Source organism: Salmo trutta, chromosome 13, assembly GCF_901001165.1.
Source record: "Salmo trutta chromosome 13, fSalTru1.1, whole genome shotgun sequence".
In the NCBI taxonomy this organism is placed as follows: Eukaryota; Metazoa; Chordata; class Actinopteri; order Salmoniformes; family Salmonidae; genus Salmo; species Salmo trutta.
In genome coordinates this window covers 10,982,678-11,006,214 of record NC_042969.1, presented here as the reverse complement: position 1 = coordinate 11,006,214, position 23,537 = coordinate 10,982,678, and the positions used below count along the sequence as shown (strand labels likewise).

General features: G+C 45.1%; 1 protein-coding gene across 1 annotated transcript in view; it reads right to left on the bottom strand.

Moving 5' to 3' along the window:
* Window positions 1-516: 516 nt before the first annotated feature.
* LOC115205170 (ATP-binding cassette sub-family A member 1-like) overlaps window positions 517-23,537 on the bottom strand; it is a 43,246-nt gene continuing 20,225 nt past the window's right edge. Inside the window, exons 6-36 of the mRNA XM_029770875.1 lie at window positions 22,741-22,938; window positions 19,646-19,735; window positions 16,161-16,404; window positions 15,906-16,045; window positions 15,647-15,763; window positions 13,551-13,745; window positions 12,860-13,065; window positions 12,493-12,669; window positions 12,143-12,365; window positions 11,716-11,937; window positions 11,287-11,491; window positions 11,010-11,123; window positions 10,650-10,824; window positions 10,390-10,521; window positions 9,975-10,252; window positions 9,556-9,852; window positions 9,179-9,429; window positions 8,370-8,935; window positions 7,918-8,202; window positions 7,628-7,766; window positions 7,279-7,523; window positions 6,938-7,115; window positions 6,119-6,379; window positions 5,857-5,980; window positions 5,448-5,761; window positions 5,233-5,339; window positions 4,850-5,126; window positions 4,205-4,308; window positions 3,184-3,276; window positions 2,360-2,603; window positions 517-2,193 (exon numbers count right to left, since the gene is read on the bottom strand). Coding sequence (XP_029626735.1) covers window positions 2,038-2,193; window positions 2,360-2,603; window positions 3,184-3,276; window positions 4,205-4,308; window positions 4,850-5,126; window positions 5,233-5,339; window positions 5,448-5,761; window positions 5,857-5,980; window positions 6,119-6,379; window positions 6,938-7,115; window positions 7,279-7,523; window positions 7,628-7,766; window positions 7,918-8,202; window positions 8,370-8,935; window positions 9,179-9,429; window positions 9,556-9,852; window positions 9,975-10,252; window positions 10,390-10,521; window positions 10,650-10,824; window positions 11,010-11,123; window positions 11,287-11,491; window positions 11,716-11,937; window positions 12,143-12,365; window positions 12,493-12,669; window positions 12,860-13,065; window positions 13,551-13,745; window positions 15,647-15,763; window positions 15,906-16,045; window positions 16,161-16,404; window positions 19,646-19,735; window positions 22,741-22,938 — 6,357 coding nt within the window. The 3' untranslated portion in view covers window positions 517-2,037. The remainder of the gene's footprint in view (window positions 2,194-2,359; window positions 2,604-3,183; window positions 3,277-4,204; window positions 4,309-4,849; window positions 5,127-5,232; window positions 5,340-5,447; window positions 5,762-5,856; window positions 5,981-6,118; window positions 6,380-6,937; window positions 7,116-7,278; window positions 7,524-7,627; window positions 7,767-7,917; window positions 8,203-8,369; window positions 8,936-9,178; window positions 9,430-9,555; window positions 9,853-9,974; window positions 10,253-10,389; window positions 10,522-10,649; window positions 10,825-11,009; window positions 11,124-11,286; window positions 11,492-11,715; window positions 11,938-12,142; window positions 12,366-12,492; window positions 12,670-12,859; window positions 13,066-13,550; window positions 13,746-15,646; window positions 15,764-15,905; window positions 16,046-16,160; window positions 16,405-19,645; window positions 19,736-22,740; window positions 22,939-23,537) is intronic.

Here is a 23,537-nt window from a genome sequence, read left to right as displayed (position 1 = left end):
CTGAGGTAGTTTACTCCTCAATGCCATCGGATGAATCCTGGAACATATATTCCAGTCTGTGCTAGTGAAACAGACCTGTAGCTTAGCATCCACTTCATCAAACCACTTCCGTATTGACCGAGTCACTGGTATTTCCTGTTTGAGTTTTTGTTTGTAATCAGGAATCAGGAGGATAGAGTTATGGCCAGATTTGCCAAATAGAGGTTGATGGATAGCTTTGTATGCGTCTCTGTGTGTGGAGTAAAGGTGATTTTATCCACCTGTCTAGGACCCTTCCTGGATCAAATCCTTGCTCTCAAAAAAATGTTTGTGCGTGCAGCAAACTGTGAGTAACATTATTGAGTTAGTTGTATAACTTTATGAGCTGGGATGTCTGTCCTGCAAATACTTTAGGTCAGAGACTAAAAAAAATTTGCAATGCGCTTGTTAGCATTTAGTTATCATTCTCTATGGGATTTTACATTTACCTTTTAGCATTGCTAACCTTAGGATTACTATAGCCATGTTGACACAAGATTAAGATTTGTTCAGTTTTATTGTGTAAATAAGTATTGTACAGAGCGAGTAACAGATATTCCCACAGCCTTTTCTCAATACATTAAAAACGTAAACGGCTATTAAATAAAGACAATTTTCTTGGTAGAACAATAAACGATTGTATACATAGTCTGTGGAAATTCCAGTGCAAAACAATTATCCAATTAACACCACAAATAAAGTGCTTGGAATGTCGAACTGGCCTCATTTCAGGCAAGCTTTGTGTTTCGAAATACTGAGACTTTTTACCCGAAGAACCACTTTTTAATTTCACAATAAATGGCACTTGACTGCAGCAGTCTTTGCAGACACAGAACAAGCCCACAGGTTACACTTTATGACAGAAATTTAAAACTGACTCGGCACGGTCAGCTTTGAAAAATCAATTTACATTTTGTAGACGCTCTTGTCCAGAGCGACTTACTGGAGCGTTTAAGGTAAGTGCCTTCCTTAAGGGCACAGACAGATTTTTCACCTAGTTGGCTCTGGGATTCAAACCAGCAACCTTTCGGTTACTGGCCCTATGCTCTTAACCAATAGGCTACCTGCCACCTTACATTATCATGTTATTTAATTTACTATTGTCAACCCATTGAGGGGATGTTTCTGTTCTTTGCTAGTGGTTAGGCGGTGAAAATATAGTCCTTCAAACAGTTGATTTGTCTGTCAGGGCACTGTGGTATGAATGTTGAGGTATTCATTGCAAACTGATAGTCAACACCAAAACAAATCTTTTCATTTTCTTAAAAAAAGCTATAAAATCTATTGTTTCCTTTTTTTAAACTGGTACAGTACTTTGCATAGTATACATTGGAAAGTGTACATAGTCTCTGATTGGTGTGTTTCAAAATGGCTGAGTCCACTACATAGTAAACTACTGAACTAGAAGGAAGAACATTCATGATTACAGTAATGCCACAATGGACTCAGCCAAACCTAATTAAAAAAAATATATATATAGTTTATATATTCATGATCAATTTACATATATAAATAAAAAGGTACATCTTTAAAAACAAATCAAACATAAGGAATTCAGATTGGCCATGGGAATGGTTGGGTTTCTTCATCATGTAATTCTGGTCTTGGAGCACAAAACAGAAATAAACAGACCCTGAATTTTCATTGGAAGAAACCAGTTGGAATTACACAAATTAAAAAATATCTCAGTTTCCACAAAAATATACACCGCCACAGCCTAACATCTGCTGAAGCACATGATAAAATTATGGCAGTTATTCAAGTTTAATACTCTTTCTTTCTCCTTAATGACTATCGTGAGGGGCCCTCTTGGGCCCCAAATTGCTTCAGCGCGAGTGAGAAACTTTGCATTGACTTGCATTGAGCTTTCCAGCCAGGCCGTTACGAGAGCAACACCTCTGGCTGAAGAATTAAAACAAGTATTAAAACACGACTGTAATAATACAGAGAAGCAAATTCAGTCCAACACTGTTTGCGGGTTTAAGTTCCAGTTTTAGGTGGAAGATGGTGTCCGTCCTCTCACACCAAGCTCTCCTTTAGCCTCTCCTCGGCTAGCTTCTCTTCAGCCTGCCGTGAGCTGAGCGGGGTAATGTCCACCACCGCCTCTTTGCGCTTTACTGAATTGTCTTTTGAGTGGTAATCGTCACTCTGGTCCTTGGCAAAGTTCACAAAAACCTGGTAGAGAAGAGACAAGAGTGTCAGCTGTCATCACTGTACATTCCAATCCGGTCTACTAATCGAAGAACATACAGAAAGATGCAAATGCATGGTGCTGTAATCCACAAGTAATCAAATAAGTTTTGACCACAAAGCCTTTAGTCAGTGATGGATGGCGTCTTACCTGGTCCAGTGTGGTCTGCGACACGGAGTAGTCCTCTATCCGAAGAAGGTCCTTGTTCTTTGCCAGGATGCTGAAGATGTGTGCCAGGGAGGTGAGTGAGGAGGACAGCTGGTACTGCAGCATGTTCCTGTGCTTCTCCTTCAGGGTGCTGCCAGGCAGCTTACTCTCAATGAACTTCATCACCGGCGGCAGGTCAGGGTCCGGCCCAGCCACACGCAGAATGATGGTGTAGCCGTCTCCGAACCTGGAGAGAGAGATAAAAACAAAACAAGATAATTAAGTGATAATGCCTGAGAAGTCTGTGTTTGGAGGATATATTGGCACGGGTGGTGTTAGGCCAGAGACAAAGTCGATAATGTCTAGATGCTTTTTATAGTGGAGATAAAGTTTATAAATTGCTAGGCTGATAAGACAGTAGAATGCGCAGTCAGATGGAACAGAGTAAATAGGCATTTATTTACATTTTATATAACCTTTATTTCACTTGGCAAGTCAGTTAAGAATAAATTCTTATTTACGATGACGGCCTACCAAAAGGCAAAAGGCCTCCTGCGGGAACGGGGGCTGGGATAAAAAAATATATATAAATAAATATAGGACGAAATACACATCACGACAAGAGAGACTACATAACGTCATAGAGTTAGCTGGTGGTAAATTGTGGAATAGACACCAGCTGGAATGCGGTTTTAACCAATCAGCATTCAGGATTAGACCCACCCGTTGTATAATCAATGGATAATTTGTGCCAATTTATTGAAAGCCACAACTTTGTAGGTATTGACTTGCTTTATATGTACCAGTGAAAGGATTTGTCATCTTACCTGTTCTTTAGGTGCTGAACACTCCCCAAGCAGCGGAACCTGCCATTGACCATAATGGCCATTCTGGTGCACAGGGCCTCACATTCCTCCATACTGAAGACACAAAATGGCAGACACAGACATTAGATGCAGTGTAAAGGAACTGCTGAACTATGAACCACATCCCTGCAAAGGTTGAACTATGTCAGTAGCAGAACAATCAGAAAGCTATTCATGTCAAAAGCATGCACAGTAAATGGATAAGCAATACTTTAAACCATGTAAGCTACATAGTACAAGCCAATAGGCTACATCAGGGATTGGCAACTGGGGGCCTGCATGGCCTTCGGATCAATTTTGCAACTCAGTCGGGGTCTCAACTTACTGTTGAGAGTTAGAATAGTAGGATACACAAGGTGCACTTTAGAAATGTGTTTTTCTCTTGTTATGTCAGTTACTGATAGTCACTGAGCCCTCGTCAGCTTACATTTTTTAGATTGCTAAATTAATTTAACTGCCAGCTAACTAAACTTGAATTACCGGGCCGGGGGGCCCCCGTTAATTTTGTTAGTCAGTCTCACTCTGATATCATATTAAAAACTGAAAACATTTCTCTCCACCCTATGGCAAAATGTGTAGAATTGCAGGAAATTAGCTTTAAAACTGCAGCATTTTCTCTACACACCATGGCAAAATGTGTAGAATTGCATGAAATGAAATAAAAACTTACATTTCTCTCTGCTGTCAAGAGAGGGGACCACTAAAATGTTTTGCTCGCAGGGGGGAGGGGTGTGTGGGTATGCAGACACGCAAGCAACAACGGCCCCTCCTCATGAGTTCAGATATTGCTGTGGCCCCCACCCCATCAAAGTTGCCAATCCCTGGGCTACATGGTGCTAAATGAGGTTTGACTAACCGCAACCTATACTCATACATAAACTATGTTGCCAACCAATCAACAGCAACAACAACCATGCATTTCAAAGTATAGCAGCTAGCTTTCAGCCTAGCATGGCTGAGGTGTTAAGGTGTTTCTGGTTACCTGTGCGAGGTGAGCACCACGGAGCGTCCCTCCTTGATGACGCTGTGGATGCAGTTCCATAAGGCCCTGCGTGCTTTGGGGTCCATCCCAGTGGTGGGCTCGTCCTGTCACAAAGAGCACAGCCAGGTTGAGGTTGGCCCACAGGTTGAGCAGGAAACACACAGAGAAGACCAGCAGCAGGGGGAAGCAAGGCATCATGGCCCTGCTAGTGCTGAATTATGCGATGAGAAATGCTAAGCACTTGCTTTCTCTCTTGGTTTGTTTCTGTCTCCCTTTCTTTTCTCTCTATGTCTATCGCTCTGGTTCTGTCTCTGCCCCTCTGCCCCAACATCAACAGCTGATCTCTCTGCAGCCCAATAGGAGCAAAACAAAAACATGCAATTTTCCAGGAACCCTTTGAGAGGACTGTGGCGTGCAGGCGGGAGAATTGTAATCTAACCCTCGTTACACAACCCTTGCAGCTGCAATCCCCACCGGGAGAACAATTAAATTAAACACCAGTCATCTGATTAAGAGGCCCCTTGATATTTCACATTGAGGTCACTGCTGAGCTGATGCAACGGGTCTGATCACCTTGTGTTAGTAACACCGTGTGTGTGTGTGTGCGTGTGTGTGTGTGTGTGTGTGCCGGGACATAGTACATACCAGGAACACGACGGGTGGTCCTCCTATCAGGGCCATGGCGGTGGAGAGTTTCCTCATGTTTCCTCCGCTGTAGCTTCCTGCTGCCTTGTCCACATACTTTACTAGGCCCAGCTTACGGATGCCCCATTCGGCAACTTCGCACACTTCCTTCTCGGGCACGCCGCGCAGGACGGCGTAGAACTCCAAGTGCTCTCTTCCCGTCAGCAGGTCGTTGATGGCGTCAAACTGAGGGCAGTAGCCCATGTTCTGGTGCACCTCGTCTATCTCCCGCAGTATACTGCCAAAGCAAAAATAAGTCAGTTAGTCTCACGTTTAGACTCACTCCTGAACCTCTCTACTGTAATACCTAGGGTGAGCTCTCTGGCACAAAATGGCTGCTTCACCTTTTTCCGGCCAGGAAAGCCTCTCCACTGGTGACTATGGAGTCTCCTGTCAGCATTTTGAAGGTGGTGGTCTTTCCAGCTCCGTTCACACCCAAGAGGCCAAAGCACTGAGCGAGAAGAGAGTTAATATCAGTGTTCAAATATACAAAATGAGATTAAAAGAGATGGCATGTCATTACATTGTGTATTTACTAGATGAAATTATGTAATCTTACCTCTCCAGGAGGGATGCCCACACACAGGCGGTCCACCGCCGGCTTCTGCTTCCTCTTGTAGACCTTGGTGAGCTGTCGGAGCTCCAGGATGTCTCCGTGTCCCAGTCCGTTGACGATCCTCTGCCTCTCTCTGGCCACATCCTCGTCCTCCTCGCCTACCGGAGGGAGCTTGGTGTGCAGGTTAATGGGCTTGATGCAGAAGCGGTACTGGATGAGGACGGTGATGATGAAGAAGACCACTCCTTCCACGGCCATGGCAAACAGGTTCTTGCCCACCATGTCCCATTCCAGAGGGGATCGGAAGCGGTTCTCACCTTTGTACAGGAGGAGTGTGTTTAGAGAAATGTTCAAAAGACACCTCTACGTTGAATTGGATAGAGAAATGGGTCATGGGAAATGCAGTTCTTACCGAATCTTTCCAGAGCGTCGGCCATGGCCTGGTTCTTCACCATGTCGATGAGGCCTCGACCCAAACAGAAGTGAGGAAATATCAACAAAACGTTCTTCAGGATGTCATTGATACCTCCAATCTCCTGAAGAGGGAAGAGGAGGAATATTTAACCCTTTATGTCACCAGGTAAATGGATTATTAACAAATGATATATATATTTTTTACAATATGGTTAGGATGAGCATACCACGTTATGCAGCAAATGTGTGGTGTCACTTACGTTGTTTCCAAAGAGCTCCATGACAAAGGTGGAGATGCTGCCGTTGATGCCGATGAGGATGTTGACGGAGGTGAGCACCACGTAGGCCGTGCTGGGGATCTTAAAGAAGAAGGACGCCGGGTACATCAGAGGAGTGATAGACCAGCCGTAGAGGAGCAGCAGCAGGGCCAGCACTGGCAGGTTGGTTGACGACACGTAGGCCTTTTGTTGGAAGCACACGAAGATGATGATGACGAGCGTCGCCGGGACGATGTAGTTACACTGCAACACAAACGAGATGACAAGGTTAGCGGTCAATCAATAAAACTAATGATGCAGTGCTTTAACAATAGTAGAATACAGCTGCTAAATGCTCAAAAGAAACACTCAAAATGGCCGCTATTGAAAGGGGCTTAATGTAGTTGTATTCCAGGCACTCGGGAGAAGTCCATGGGAAATATATACAAATTAAAAAAATGATTTAACCTTTTATTTAACTAGGCAAGTCAGTAAAGAACAAATTCTTATTTACAATGACGGCCTAGGAACAGTGGGTTAACTGCCTTGTTCAGTGGCAGAACGACAGATTTTTACCTTGTCAGCTCGGGGATTCGATCTAGCAACTTTTAGGTTACTGGCCCAACGCTCTAACCACTAGGCTACCTGCCGCCCCAAATAAAGAAGAAACGTTTGAGTGGACTGAGGGAGAGGAAGAAAAACACAAAGTATTTAAACTGCTATTACATCGTGCTGACATGACTAAAATTCAAGTAAACAGTACCTTTCGTGTTGGCGTTTATATTGTAAGCTCATAGAAAGGCTAACACTATGCGTTCTCACCATATCCCAGATGAAGTTGGCCGTCCAGTAGAGCAGGGGCTGCACGCCGCTGATGAACTGCATGTGCTTGGCCTTGCTCACTCTCTCCTGGATGAGGAAGACTACGAAGCTGGCTGGGACGAAGGACATGGCGAAGATCACGCAGATGGACACCAGCACGTCCACTGAGGTGGTCATCCTACAGAGGGGGGGGGTTAGGTGGTCCGTGGACACAGAAAGGTGAGCATATTGTATTAGGCACACTTTTTCAAACTCCACATTCTACTAGGTCATTTACATGAACTAGGTAAATGACTTCAGTGATGTCATTGTTCCAAGATGCCCATGGCGTGGGTACTTACAGTGCCACCTGGGACAGCTGCTCCTTGGTGAGGTTGAGAGGGTGGTTGAAGGTGCGGATGCCAAACTTGCTGGGGTCCTTGCCAGGGGGCAGGTTGGCGCGCAGGATGCCGTTGTTCATCACGTTGAGGAAGGCTCCCATGCTGTGCCACCCCTTGTTGTTGAACCAAATCTTGACATTGTTCTTGGTGTCCAGACCATTGATGAAGCTAGACAAGCTCTCCAGGAATCGGTCTGCGGCAGCACCCTGAAGATAAAGAATGGTTTAGATTGGTGGCAGTGATGTTGTGTTCAGTGGCAGAAACCGAGGTTCTGTGAATGTGGGAATGAATGAATGAATGGAAGTCTAACCTTCTCCAATTCGAAAATCTTCCTCACTCGAGCGATAGCGTCATCAACCTCGCCAGCTGGGGGGAGGACCTGAGTGCTCCTGGCGCCCAATGAGAAGCCACCGTACCTAAATTCATTCACAAAGATCTTGTTGTTCAAACTGTGAAAAGATCAAATGAAGCATTATTAGTGAATGTCAATTTAGGCTGGACAGGTATACAAAAAGACTTGTACAACTCAGTTATTGTGCATGCTATGTCATAACACTGTTATAAGAGCGATAAAAGACATGAAATGTAGGAAAGTTATACCTTTTCCCAATGATCTCTGCATAGGTCTTCACTAGGTAGTCAGAGATGTTTCTGCCAGTCAGGTTTTGCAGGGTGTCTGTCTCGCTGATCTTCATCTGGGGTGGTGGCAGTCCTCCGGCTCCAGTAGGACACTCAGGGAGCATTTTTTTGCGGCCGTCACAGCTGCAGGCGCATGTGGGGGACGGCTCCTCCATGGTCCAGTTTCCCGTGCGGAACAGTTCCAGAAGGCTCTCCGGAACCTCCGGTATGGTCCAGTCCTCGTCACCCATCGTACAGTGAGTGTCACTGAGAGAGAGGGGGGAGGGAGAGAGAGATTGAGAGTCCTTATCTCCAAAAGAACATTGGAAATATGTCCCTATCCGTCATATGTATTTCCTTAAAGACAGGAGAAATGGTATGAATGGAAACTAACAAATAGCTATTTTATGAAACCCTGACATATTGAGACTCACGTTATTGGCTGCCCTTCCATGCAACGCGTTCCAAACCCAGGGCCTTCGGTGAGGGCACTTAATAACCGTTGTGTGTTGGCATCTTCAGGGGCGTCATCACTGATGAAGAGGGACTGTTCTTCGTACATCCACGGCTGCAGCTCCAGACTGGGGTATTTTCCAAAGGGCGGGACGATTAGACTGAAGACCAGGGCGATGCAAACGAACACCGCAGGGAGCACAATCTGAGCAAAGAAACCTTTTCTGGAGCGTTGAGCATACAGGAACCTCTTCCATATCAAGGCGACAAACTGCTGCCTCGTCAGACTCCAGCCTTTCACCTGGTAGGAGCCTTTACCGTCTGAGCCGTTCAGGAAGTCTGTCTCTCTGGATTCTGGGTACGCGTCCGAGTCGTTATGTTCATTGTTGTCATCGTCTATCTGCGGTCTAAGGCAGCTCTGGTGGTCTCCACCAAAGGCATTTCCTCCACCAAAAGCATGATGTATGCGACGTCTGGGCATGGGGAGGGTACCGTCAGAGGGGAGTTCAGTGTCAACTCCATTGTCCTCTGCCACTTTCAGGAAAATCTACAAGGACGAGACATAAAAAAAAGGAATCAAACACACTATACCCCATAGGCTCACAGCCAGGGTTGCCATGTTCTCGATTTTCCTGACATATTGGGCAACTTTGAAAACTATGTTGTGGGTAAAAGATGTATTGGTTGTGGGTGGCGGGTTTTTGGGCTACTTCTAAAATGTTAAGCCCTTTCAGGAAAAGCACACTATGTAAATCCAACACACGATCTATTCAACAATCAATTCCAGTACCTCTTCCAGGGTGGTGTCGGAGACGCCGTAGCTGGAGATGCCTAGGTCGGGGAGACGGTCGTCCATGTCCTTGAAGAGCTCCACGAAGGCTCCGTCCTTGGCTGCGCCATAGGGCAGTATGTAAGTGAGCTCGTGGCCCAGGTCTTCCACCATGCGGGCGGCTGGGACATGCTTGAAGATCAGGCTGGAGATCATGGAGACGTCGGGGGCCACGAAGGCACTTTCACAGATGGATGCAGCCTGGGCAGTTTCTATGGGTTGCACAAAGGTTGAGTGTCATAAACAAAAGGTTATTCATTTGACAACATGCCATGCTGTATTGCAATGGCCTATTTTCTTTGCCATAGGATTATGATGATGATGTGTCAAATGCTTACCGATGGTGGCCGCTTCGCTCTCGTGTTCGCTGCCAAGGCCTGCGTCAGAGCTGCTCTCGGAGGGACAGTCCTCCTCCTTCTTAGTGAAGGAGACGGTGCTGGAGGAGTTGTGGAAGGAGCTAAGGGAAGGTTCTGGGCCCTTCTTGACTAGGGTCAGATAGTAGCCTGTACCCAGCTGATTCTTCAGGAAGAGGGAGGAGCCCACGCAGCAAAGCTTGCCATGGGAGATTATGGCGATGCGGTCGCCCAATATGTCCGCTTCATCCATGTGGTGGGTGGAGAGGATGATGGTACGACCTAGAGAGGAGGAGGGAAACAGTCAGTTACCACACAGAACTCCCCTAACAGCTAAATGGTTTCATTTCTTCAGACATTTCTTAAGCATAGATGCTAAAAATAGGTAAGGATTTAGTGGTTACCTTGACGATAATGGAGCAGGAGGTCCCAGATGCCCCGGCGGGCGTAGGGGTCGACCCCAGCGGTGGGCTCGTCCAGAATCACAACCTTTGACCCCCCGACAAAGGCCAGAGCCACAGAGAGCTTCCTCTGCATCCCTCCGGACAGTGTGCTGGTCTTGGAAGTGCGTTTGTGCAGCAGGCCAGTGTCTATCAAGATCTGTTCGATCTCAGACTTCACCTGTTCCTCAGATAGACCCTTCAGACGAGCGTAAAACCAGATGTGCTCCTCGACGGTCAGCCTGGTCAAAGCCCAAAACAACCACACAATAACTACTCATAAGAAAACAATGTAACTATTTACTTAAATGCTTTTGGTCATTTAGAATTAACTTTCTGTAACAACTGGTGGTTCATATGATGGATATGGAACACTTACATGCTGAAGAGAACGTTGTGCTGTGGACAAACGCCCAGACTCTGTCGAATAGCGCTCAGCTCCGATCGGATGTCTTTCCCCATGATGTAAGCAGTTCCAGAGGTAGGGGGAAACAGTCCCGTTAGAATCGACCTGAATCAGACAAAGGAGCAAATATTAGATTACTCCATTAAAATTGTATCAACTTAACATTCAACTCAGTTATACGTGTGTGGGCTTTTGTTCACAGATGGAACTACTTGTTGCGTTATTGCATTTACATGGTGGTGGTTTTCCCTGCTCCGTTGTGGCCCAAGAAAGAGGTGATCTGTCCCTCGTAGAAGCCCAGAGTCAGCCCGTCCACAGCCAGCTTCTTCCCGTGCGGGTACACCTTGACTAGGTTCTCTATGAAGACGCCAGGTTTCAGGTGGGCTGGCTCTTCCTCTATACAGACAGCTGAAGACACAACACAATGTCCATCGAATGGGGTACAATGACCATCCCGTTTTCATTTCCTTGAAAACACACACAACTACTCAAATGAATTCGCTCTCACAACCGCACCACATTTTGTGCCGGATCTATATCGCCACCTTGTGGATACTCAGTTGCTCTGCATCAGCGTTAAATCTGGGTTTTACCTTCACAGTTTCTTCTCTTGTTCTGACTGAAGTCAGTCTTCCTGTTGTCTCCTTCTCCAAACCAGTAGGACTTGGTGAAGAGGAAGTACCAGGGCCTGGGAATACCATATTGACCTGAAGGAGACCACAATAAACACATACATTTAGACAACGCTGACAACAAAACAATGCAACACAAAACAAAACAATACAATGGAAATGACCTCAACATAAGCCCATCAAAATGGGACCCAAACGGATCCGTTATAGTGGAACCGTTCAGTTCACGGACACCTACCGGGGAAGACGGACTCGATGTACCAGGTCATCACCATGTAGAGGAAGGAGTCAAAGTACATCATGATGATGGCGGTGGTCAGGCTGAAGTCGTCCTCCTCCATGGGGCTGTTGAACAGGTTGTTCCATTGGATGCCGATGCCCTGCTCTTCGAACAGGGCAAAGTACTCACAGCCAAAGCCAAAGGCCACCGGGGACAGCAGGCTCTGTAGAGAGAGAGAGAGAGAGGGGTTTAAGATCACATGCAACACCAATGCCAATAAGATGCTGAGCCTGAAGCCCAAAAAGTCAGTAATGTACCAAAAGAAGAAAAAAGCTTCCCCATTTGTAGTGACACTGTACTTCTTAATGACAGCGGCTCCTCTCATAAAATGTCACGTGGAACGACCACTAACTCAAAAATCCGACTAGCTATAAAAGCATGACTCACAGCGACTAATTTTGCCCCAAAGCCCACGTAGTCCTGCCAGGCCACACAGAGGACGTAGGGCAGGTAGAGGGTGAAATAGATGATACCCCCACAGGCTGCCGCCAGGTTGGCACGGTCAAACATGGTGCTGATGAGGAAGCACTGCATGATGGTTACCACGGCGAAGGAACCCAGGAACAGGAAGATGACACCGGGGTCACTGTAGGGCAGCAGGTTCCCCATCTGATAGTAGGAGAGTGAGAAGAGGATGCTCAATGGTTAGTTCATAGTTGGGATGAGCGTGATACAATGATCAGATCGAGTCAAGGCTCACGTCAACATGAAATATCGATTAAAAGCTATTATCACTGAAACATTGCAATACTGATATCAGTGAAATAGCGCAATACAAAACATCGTCTTCATGCTAAATCCTGGTACGCAGCACCTTGAGCAGCACCACGAGCAGACTGGCGGAGATGAGCAGGGGGATGAGGCTGCTGATGAACCAGCTGAACCACAGGATGCCGTTGTCCAATCCCATGATCCTCATGGTCTCCTTGAGCCTCGCCTCCTTCTCGTAAACCACGCTCTTGATGATGATGGCCACAGAGTACATCCAGGCCAGGGTCATGAAGAGGGGCATGGAGCGACTCATCACCCGCAGGAAGCTGGTCAAAGGAGGAAATGGAAGCCATTTTGAAGCCTTGCAGTTAAGCTTGTGGTATGCTGCCGTTCAAGACAGATTCCAGGTCTAAAGGCGGTGAATAAGGTCAAATCCTGCTCGGTGTGACTCACATGTCGTCCACGTAGCAGGGGTAGGGCATCTGTTGGATGTAGACTCCCGTCTTCTCCTTGGCGCCAGTCACTACCGTGATGATGCTGTGTTCGATGATGTCCTGGAGGTAAGAGAAGCCGCCCCAGATGTAGCGCAGGTCCTCAAAGGGGTCGGCACGAGGACCGGGGTCCCAATATCTGTAAGGAGAGAGCAAAAGCAATGTTCACATCAAATTATTATTTTACCAACAACAACAACAAAAAAGTTGAAAGTGACCCCTCTCCACAACAAACAAAGTGAACGTTCAAAATGGACCCAATGGCACAGACATAAAACACTGTCCAATACATCTAGTAGGTAGATTGGGAAGCTTTGAATCAACATTACCCGTCTTTGATCTTGTTGGTGCGCTCCACATTATCAATGTCCATGCGGATCTTGTAGTTGACAATGGCCGGCAGTTCAGAGCTGTTGGCCTCAATGTCGGGAAACACGATCCCCGCCCAGAACTTCCTGTCGTCCAGGAGTGCCATGGATTTGTTGACCATCCTTTCCTCATTGGCCACGGGCTCCATCTTATCCAGGTTTACACACTGTAAACAAACACATCCGTTAAAGGCCTATCCTCATCTGGTCCAAGACTACTGAGTGTGATGTTTTCCATTGAAGCAGATCCATTCACATGCTGAAAGGTGGGATGGGGAGGCTTTAAATGGAGAGTTCGTCAAGTTCAGAGCTAACTGGTCCAACTGTGTTTTTATCTGTAATTTCCCTTTATACAGAGGAAGAGTTTGGGACAAAGTAAAATGGCTGCCACTGACTACTGTTTCCTCAGAGAGGGCTATGACTGGAATGAAAACCTTCAGAACCAAAGCTCTGGTCCAGTTTCACTTGATGCAATTAGTATGTATTGCAGAAGGTGCTGGCCCGCCAGTAGTCCTGGCCCGCCATTTCACCAGAAAGGGATTTTTTTTCTGGGACTGAGAAAGTGACTAAGAGATACAGACAGACAAAGAAGATACAGACAAAGACGGAGACAAACGGACAGACATACAGGCGAAGAAAGAGAGACATTGACCTCCATGAAGCGGGATATGCTCATGATGGCCTGGTCCGTCTCGTTGAAGACTTCCCTCCAGGTGAAGGCGGTGCCGTGGGGACGTGTGTCCTCTGAATGTTTGGTCAGGAAGTTGGAGACATCCTCCACGGTCCACTCTGTGCCCGCCAGTTGGGAGGTGAAGAACCTGGCGGTACCATTGTTCTTCAGTAGGGTCTGGGAGAGAGGGAGGAAGAGCAGGAAAGTAGCTGTGAGTAGCTGAGGACTTTGTAGGCCTTCCCTGTAGCTCAGTTGGTAGAGCATGGTGTTTGCAACACCAGGGTTGTGGGTTCGATTCCCACGGGGGGCCAGCACAGAAAAAAAAAAAAAAATGTATGAAATTGTATGAAATGTATGCATTCACTACTGTAAGTCGCTCTGGATAAGAGCGTCCGCTAAATGACGTAAATGTAAATGTCCCGCATCCCTCCACAAGATGCCAGTGTTGACCATCTGAAAGGGCTGCTTACCACCACGTTACTTTATAATCATGTATTTTCTTGTTTTGCTATGTTACTGTGTCATATCCTGGGTGTGTCTCTGAGTTACTATGTACTGATGCCATTCCAAAATAATTTCAAAGGTGCCCTACAAGGGTAACATAGAGTGCCTTCAGAAAGTATTCACACCCCTTGACTTTTTCCACATTTTGTTGTGTTACAGCCTGAATTTAAAATATATTACATAGAGATTTTGTGTCACTGGCTTACACACAATACCCCATAATGTCAAAGTGGAAATGTGAAAAGCTGAAATGTCTTGAGTCAATAAGTATTCAACCCCATTGTTATGGCAAGCCTAAATACGTTCAGGAGTAAAAATGTACCAAACAAATCACATAATAAGTTGCACGGACTCACTTTGTGTCCAATTATTGTGTTTTAACATGATTTTTAAATGGCTGCCTCATCTCTGTACCCAACACATACAATTATCTGTAAGGCTCCTCAGTCGAGCAGTGAATTTCAAACACAGATTCAACCACAAAGACCAGGGAGGTTTATCAATGCCTCGCAAAGGGCAGGAACTGGGTAAAAAAAATGAAAAAGCAGACATTGAATATCCCTTTGGGCATGGTAAACCAGTACAGAGTCAATGTGTGGGGCCACCGGTTAGTCGAGGTAATTGAGGTAATATGTACATGTAGGTAGAGTTATTAAAGTGACTACGGATAGATAATAACAGAGAGTAGCAGCAGCGTAAAAGGGGGGGGGGGCAATGCAATTAGTCTGGGTAGCCAGGAGTCTTATGGCTTGTGGCTTGAGGGTAGAAGCTGTTTAGAAGCCTTTTGGACCTAGACTTGGCGCTCCGGTACTGCTTGCTGTGCGGTAGCAGAGAGAACAGTCTATGACTAGGGTGGCTGGAGTCTTTGACAATTTTTAGGACCTTCCTCAGACACAGCCTGGTATAGAGGTCCTGGATGGCAGGAAGCTTGGCCCCATGCCAAATCTTTTCAGTCTCCTGAGGGGGAATAGGTTTTGTCGTGCCCTCTTGACAACTGTCTTGTTGTGCTTGGACCATGTTAGTTTGTTGGTGATGTGGACGCCAAGGAACTTGAAGCTCTCAACCTGCTCCACTACAGCCCCGTCGATGAGAATGGGGGCGTGCTCGGTCCTTGAGTATACCAAATATTAGGAACACCCCCCCTCTTTTTGCCCTCAGAACAGCCTCAATTTGTCTGGGGGTTTTCGCTCCTCCTTTGTACTTGATTGATGAATTAAGGTCATTATTTAGTAAAAACCTCCCCTCACCTGGTTGTCTGGGTCTTAACACTAGGCCCTCCATGGAATGAGTTTGACACCCCTGGTCTTGCCCATTCACCCTCAGAATGGCACACACACGCAATCCATGTTTCAATTGTCTCAAGGCTTAAAAATCCTTCTTTAACCCGTCTCCTCCCCTTCATCTACACTGATTGATGTGGATTTAACAAGTGACATCAGTAAGGGATCATAGCTTCCACCTGGATTCACCTGGTCAGTCTGTGTCATGGAAAGAGCAGGTGTTCCTAATGTTTTGTACACTAAGTGTAAGTGTGATGTTGGCTGTAGTAGAGACAACAGATAAGTCAGACATACCCTTACTAGGTCCATCTGTTCGCTACTCTCCATGAAGGTCCAGACCTTGGGCCTCACCTCCTCCCACATGCCCCCCAGCTCTCTGAGGACCCCCAGCTCCTGGAACGTTCTGTTCACCTGCGGAAGAGGGTGAGAGTGGGATAGTTAGTGTTCTGCTTAAGACAAGCTAAAGTAAAACTACTACTTAACGCCGAAATGAACTCTGGATGAAGTGCAACAATATGCTGTAACTAAGCTGTATAATATTACTGATACCCACCTCGTGGATGATCTTCTGTGTGGCGGGAGTGACAGGGGTATATAGGATCTTCCCCATGAGCAGAGGCTTCAGGGCCTGCCAGATCATCCTGGATACGGGGCTGGACTCCATGTTCCTCATCATTGCATTGCAGTATGGAGCTGCAGGGGTCACAGAAGGAACAATGACGTCCAGTCTAGACCAGGATGTCACAACAATCCTCGAAACAGTTTTGGCAATTAGGGAATAGATAACCACGAAGAAGAAGTTGCTTACTGGATGCGTTGTCGTAGGCAGAGATAGGTTCCTCCCCGTCGGTTGTGTTGTGGTTGCCGAACAGGGCCTTGTAGTTGCTGTCCTCGTACCAGTTGAGGGACTTGATCTTTAGTCCGCCGCCCTCGGGGTGGCCGCAGACGATGCGTGACACGGCCTGGTACATGTGGCTGGGGGAGGACGTGGCGTTCTCAGTGAGGAAGATGATCTCGTTACGCAGGTCGCTCCAACTCTTCATGCTGGCCAGCTAATTTGGACACAAGGGGTTGTGATGTTAGCAAATGGGTTCAGGGGTCATCTTGTAGGATGCAGGTGGGACTGTGACCTGGACTTGGAGCAGTTCATTGTGATTCGAGACCAGCTTGTTGACATGGATACATATTGTTATGAGGCAACTTGTCAATGTGATGGAATTACTTCCTGTATGTGAACAGATGGATACTTTAGGCTTCGCCTTCTACCTATGACCTCAATACAGCCGTGCAAAAACCATCATAAATCACACCCCCTTGTCTATTAATGCGTTATTGATCTATTATGCTATTGGCTACCTTGGTTCTTAGTTCGGCTTACCAGAGCATTTTACAACAACTTGATTTTGCTGCCTTGCATTTCTGGTCACAATTTGATTTTGATACCCGGATTATAAAAAGGGAGAGACTCTGAGCAGACTAGGAGCATTGAAAACACAACAACAGATCTCACAAGAAGCCTGAAAAGCTTGTGTGCTAACTGTCCTAATTCCCCATAATGCTCAACACCTTGTAACAACATTAACACAATACAGTACTAACAAATGTACACTCTTATGTCTGCACAGAAACTTTCTAATTTTTTGTGGCAGATTTGCCATTCTACGTTTGCCCTCTTCTCTCTCACTCTCTTTCTATCCTTATTTTGCTCTCTCTCTAACGCTTGTATCCTCACCCAGCATTAGGAAACAAGGAAAGTCAGGATTAAGAGAACCAGATAAGTGCTTGAGGGGAAAAGATGACTCTCGGTCATTCATCACTGAGGCAGAGGAGGAGAGAGGTGTTACCGACTGGCGACTCTCCCAGAGTCTAGTTGACAATATGGTTACATACATGCCAGTCAGGCCCTTCTGTCTCTTCCCCTTCCCTCCTCTCTGTACAGATGGACCTGACTCAGCCCGGCCACATCAGCAAGAAGGCAGTCACATGCTTCCAATTTAGCCCCGGCAACGCACCGGGAATGGAGTGTGTGTGTGTGTGTGTGTGTGTGTGTGTGTACATGAGAGATGCGGGGGAAACAGCTGTACACACTGAACTCTCACACAAACAGTCATAACCATATGACAGCAGCTCTGGACCCCTCTAGAGGTGTCTGCGGGGGGTTGGTTAAGGTAGGAGGGGCCATACCCCAACATAACCCCAGGGTAATGCACCAAACCAGGACAAGTCATATTTAGTGGCTCAGCGTTTCTTGACATCTTCAGATACATTGTTGGGCTTAGCAGGGAACAAAGCACAACAACGTTTGTGTCTACAGAGTGCTGGGGTTGTTTAGAAACTCTTAAGTGTAATTGCCCTAAAGACTATAAACCATACTTTAGTTTAGTTAAGAGCCTTCATAAACACTACATAAACATTCATACATAGCTTATGACATGGGTATGCAGCTGCAACATACGTACGGTCTTAATTTGATCACTCTTTTGTTGCTGAGAATTTTCATGCACAGCAGGAAATGCTAACTTGTACTGTATTTGAGTTTTAAAAAGGCATATATAGTTTGTAATTTTCACTTAGAAATGTCTGACTTGATTTGCCCTCACGAAAAATGTATCACAGCCCCTACTAAAATGTCCATTCATTATAATCCACCTAATAATTCACATTTCCTGTAGCTGCAGGATTATGTTCCTGCTGTAGCAAACTGGCTCAGAATAAGATCCCATCTGTATTAGTTTGCAAACATAAGAATCAAGGTATACTTATAGGGGTTGTTCTTATTGATTTGATTGATTGATTTAATTAAATGTTATTATTGTAAGTAAAGGGTAATTCCACGATAACAGAATGATGCTGCGACTGAACATTTCACCAAAAACTATATACTTGAAGAACAGCGCAGGTGCTAAGTTTGGTAACAGAATGGCGGTTTGTGCTGTTTGTGCCGTCATTCTCTTACCAAACTTTGCATCTGCACTGTTCTTCAAGCAAATGTGTTTTTGTGAAATTTTCGGTGGAAATGATTAAAAATCGTCATTGTGCATAGAATTGTATGGTTCGTTTAACTATGCAATCATTGCTTTTGTTTGGCGTACATTTTAAAGCGACACAAATCTGAGTCTTAGCATCACTCTGTTATTGTGGAATTGCCCCAAAGTATTCAACAGAGCACTGATTGGTTGAGAAAACACAGCCAACATACTTGGGTAAGGTCGAGCGAGTCTTAAAACCTCCTGGTGGTTGTCATAGGGGCATGCATTCACCTCGTAGTGTAAATCAGTCAACTTGAGTACATTTTCCTTTGGGCAAATGCTGACCAGCCCGCTAACTTGTTTAGAAAGCCTTTCCTCTTTGTTCAGCTGTTCCCAGTCATCTATCTCCCAAGGAAAAAAGGAGCTTTTCTATCTGGACTCAGAGACACTGGATACCTATGCAGTTACTGCCAAGTCTCTTACAAGGGCCTTTTTCTACCGCTGTGGAGGAGAGTAGAACTGACAAAGCAAGAAAATAGCAAGAATAGAGAAATTCTCCTGTTCAAACTGAAACATATAAATGTGTCTGACCTACAAGTACTTGACTTCATAGAAATAGGTGTAGTGCCCTCCATCCCATTCTGTTTATCTTTTCACATGAGAAAACTGTGACTATCATCACATTAGAACATTGGTAAACAGTTGTCCTCGACATTTAGCTGTGGCTCAAACGTCTAGGGGACAATTCCAAACAAATTGGGTCAGAAGGTTATCAGGCAACAAACAGGAGGGAGTTGAAGGGGGCAGAAAAACACTACATAAAGTTTTAGTCCAGCCTCTACTTCCTTATGCTGTGGGACTTCAAAGAAGACCAGATGCAAGAAGTACAGTCAGGGGAAATGAGGTTGGGGAGGGGGGCTCTTGGCGGCCATCTTGTAATGATGGGATAAAGAAACTCCATTGATGTTTTCATCCTATACATCTAAGGTTCTGTCTGTGGCTCTGCCAAGAGTAACCTGCTTCACTGCTGATGCAAGGTAGGGGAGCTCATTATGGTTGACATAAAACAGAAAAATGGACAAAATACCAGGAAATGCACTTGGCTACGAGGGGGCTTATTCTGTGGGTCTCCGTCTGGTGACACATCGAACAACTGATAATGCTTCTAAATGACGAGGTTAACCTCAATAACCGTAATGACCAAATGTAAGACCATAACCATTTTCAATGCATGAGAGAGCCTGCTAGGAAATGAGGCAGCAGTAGCAGAAACCTTTCTAGCTGTCAGAAATGTGTTTAGTGTAATGATGAGAGTGATGCCCACCTCAATGGCCAGGGACCCCAGGCTCTCCAGAAGGTTGTCTGTAGCCTCAGCCACTTGCTGGACAGCTTCAGGGTCAGCCCTCACATCTTTCTGTAGGGGGGAAGGAGCGAAGAAGTGTCAATTCACACACACATACAGTCGAAAAGACGAACAGCGACAGTCTGTCGGTTACAAAACACCCCCACACCACAGCTTCCTAACACATATTTTCACAGGAAGACCCTTTCAATAAGGGTTATACAGTATGCAGTAATTTTCCCATACAAACTATTAGCTTGCGTTGTGTGCTATTGAATCTCCCCGCAACACTGAATGGACATCGGAAAAAGAAACTTCACAGCAATGTTTTGAACTGCTCTTGGAAACCCTGTGAACCGTTTTTGATTTAATAGCACCCTGCATGTCTTGTCGCCTTGTTTACCACGTCTTGTTCCCTAAAGGCTACAAAAACAGTAACCATAAGAAGGACACAAGCGCACTGTTTGTTATCATATGAATAGGGAAACTGACCGCTGTGGCATGTCAAAATGGGGACAGGGATTACATAATAACACGTTGCCCGAGACTCTTCCATGTTTATCATTGTGGGCAGTCATACTGTATCTGAATGACAAGGCGATACAAGCCTAAACACTTTTATATATAACAAAGCACACTTCTCTGACTGATTTCCTGGAACCTTGTTCACAAGCTGTCAGCGTTACGCAAGATACCCTTGATCATGCCATTTCTGACCGTTGGAATTCAATTAACGGTCTACTCTCTGGGCAAAATTACCATGTTGCAAGGAGGTTAATGATATGTTTCCCTTGCACTGGTGCTAAGGTGTCGAATTAAAATGTACCTTTGTAAACTATGACTCAGAGAGAAGCGATACTCATGAATGACTAACGTTTAAAGATTGTGGCCAAATCCTCTATTTGACGGCAGTTCGTTTTTCAAACGTATCTCCAGAGTTGGGTCGACAAGGGACAAGCAACAACATGCCTCCGCCTACGCTTACCCCCTTCTTTCTGAGCCTCTGCTTTTCCCCGGGCCCCTACGCTTTGTTTGGTTCTCGGCACTGTGCACGTCAGTGAATTAGGTCACCTGGCTCTGGTCTTCAGTGGAGAAAAACAACCATGGGACCGGGGGCTTTGTGGTGGGACTGCATTTTGGGTCTCTGTTGTGATGAGAATTGATCCTCGCCACTATATCAACTAGCTACGAGGGAGGGGTAAGTTCCCCTTTCCAAAGTCCCTAAAGGTGTCAGCATGCTTCAGTTTGGCTGGCGCCCTTAAAATATATTTCATGCATTTTTTTTTTTTTTGCAATCCCCTCCCTCTCAGAGAACGTTTCTGATTTGCTGATAAAAACAGTTCAACTCATTTGGGCCGTCCCCACCTTGCTGGGTGGCCTCCGTTGGTTTCACAGCACCTCTAGAAGCAGCAGATTTTTAGAAGGGGCCATAAAACAACTAGAGTTCTGATCAATAGGGTCTGCCCAAAGCCACGTTAAATAACCCCAGACAAATGTCAACGTAACCCATGGCTATACCACCCTGTGGCCAGGTGACAACAGAGCTCTAAATTAAAAAAATGTTTATTGGTAGCACTGGAGCGCAACATAAAATTTAGGAGCATCAGAATTATTATTTTTTTTTTCCATTGATTGAGATCAAGTCTATATTGGGCCCATATGAATTCTAGCTACTTTTTAAGCACATGCTGAGCACTTGAAACTATTAACTCTGGAAATACGTTGTTGAAAAGGCAAACATTTTGAAACAAATACCTGTCACTGAAATGACAAAGTAATTTGTGGAATATTATATTTCTACCTTTTGTAAAAGCACTGTTTTCCTATTGAGAAGCACTACGTTGAAAAACTGTAGCGTTGTCTCTTCAAGAACATCAAAAGATCAGTCATTCATTCCTTTATTGCAGTGGTCACAAACTTTTTCTGGGTCAAAATGCAAGTCGAGATCTACTGCTCAGATTTGTTTTTAACATGACTTAGAAAACATAATCCTATGCAACATTAACCTATTAAAAACAGGTTTCTGCAGTAGGCTATAGGCTATAGTAGGCTATAGTAGACTATAGGCCCAATACATTATCATCGCATATTGGCTATGCTTGAATTGCCCTGCCAATGTTATTGTTCTCAGACCATTTAAAAATGAAGGTATGATCACACCGGTAATAGATCAGTTGTTGTATTACTTGTGACTGAGGCACAGCTGAGTGATCAAACATTGAAATAATGATTTTTATTTTATTGGACTAATGGGGCCTGCATCTAATGGTCAGTTTCAGTTTCTGACCGTGACCGCAAAGGGGACACGGTCTTCCAGCTGATGGCGAAACTCGATTCTCACCACATTGTTTATGCCTCATCCACAAATTCATGTTGTTAATCTTATGACCAGAGAAAGTGAAATACTCCTTGATATTCAAATAGATACAAGCCGCTAATACTAATAATATAGGCCTTTGGAAACACTTTGATATTCATTGCAGCTACAGTGTTGGCTGAAGCACATTTTATGGCTTCTTCGTGTAATTATACAACAATTATACAACAAATCAGCATTCTAATCCTGAATGCTGATTTGTTAAAACCGCATCCCAGCCGGTGTCTATTCCACATAAAAATGTAAACAGCTTTGTTGTATTTGTTAACGGTCTCTCTCGTCATGGTTTTAAAGTTTTGAAATATCACAGTATTAACTTTGCTGTGCGCTCGATTGGCCAGCCGCAGGCCTATAGGTGCACTTGATTTGCTCTACGTGTCCGTGGAGTACGGCACTCGACTCGGAGGCAGCGGTACAGAAAGGTCTTTGAGCCCTGGGTGGCAATAACCTAGAAAATATGTGGAAAACCTCTGATGGTAGGAACATCTCTTATGTGGTGTGTAAAGTTCGTAATGGGATCTTCTGACATTTCTATGCTACAACTGACCATCTGACTGTAGATCAGTGTCTCGTGGCTAACTTCTACCTCAAATCAAATCAAATTGTATTGGTCGCATACACATATTTAGCAGATGTTATTGCGGGTGCAAAAGTAAAAGAATGGAATTAAGAAATAGGCCTAGAGCCCATTTGTGCTTACCCGTATTGGTTTGAGGAAGTCCAGGTTGTTGAGGAAGTGGCTTTCTGCTTGGTTGAGCCAGGAGCCTGGGGACCGGCAGAGGATCTCCTGGACCAGACTGGACACCTCGCTGTCTGTGATGGTCACAAAGTCCTCCACACTGGTGCCGTTGCTTTTGCACATGTCCCTCAGGTGGACACCGAAGCCTTTGATCAGCACCTGGAGAGGGAAGGAGAGAAGGGTCGATGGGTAATGTAGCAATGACTCTAAAGACAAGCAGAGAACAGTATTTCTCAACCCTCCAAAGTTGCACATTTTTCATTCATCTAAGCAGATGTGCTCGTGCAGGGTTCGAACAAAAATTTGAAACACGTAATCTTGGGGGTACTGAAAGAACAGAATTGAGAAACACACATGGGATAAGGCCGTGTGACTTTGGAGTTGTACACATGTTGTTATCTCGGGGTTGGATACCACGGAGCAATATTAGGACCTGAATTGTTTACATACTGTATCTAGATTCCCATTGCTTCATGTTGCTGCTGGATTGTGTGTGTAATGTGAGGGCATTGTCACTATCAAATTGTTGTAATCCATTTAGCTGATGAATAAGGCCTTGTTGAGATTATTTCCACATAGGCCTACAGCGGGAAATCATAACAGGAGACCTTGAACCTTTAAAATATCTTTAATGGGTTGAAAAAAGAGAATAGGAAAAACCAGATGGCAGTTTCTAAAACTGTGAAAGAAAACAAATATATATATATAAATATATATATATATATATGTTCATGTTTTTGAGGAGAGAACAAAGACAG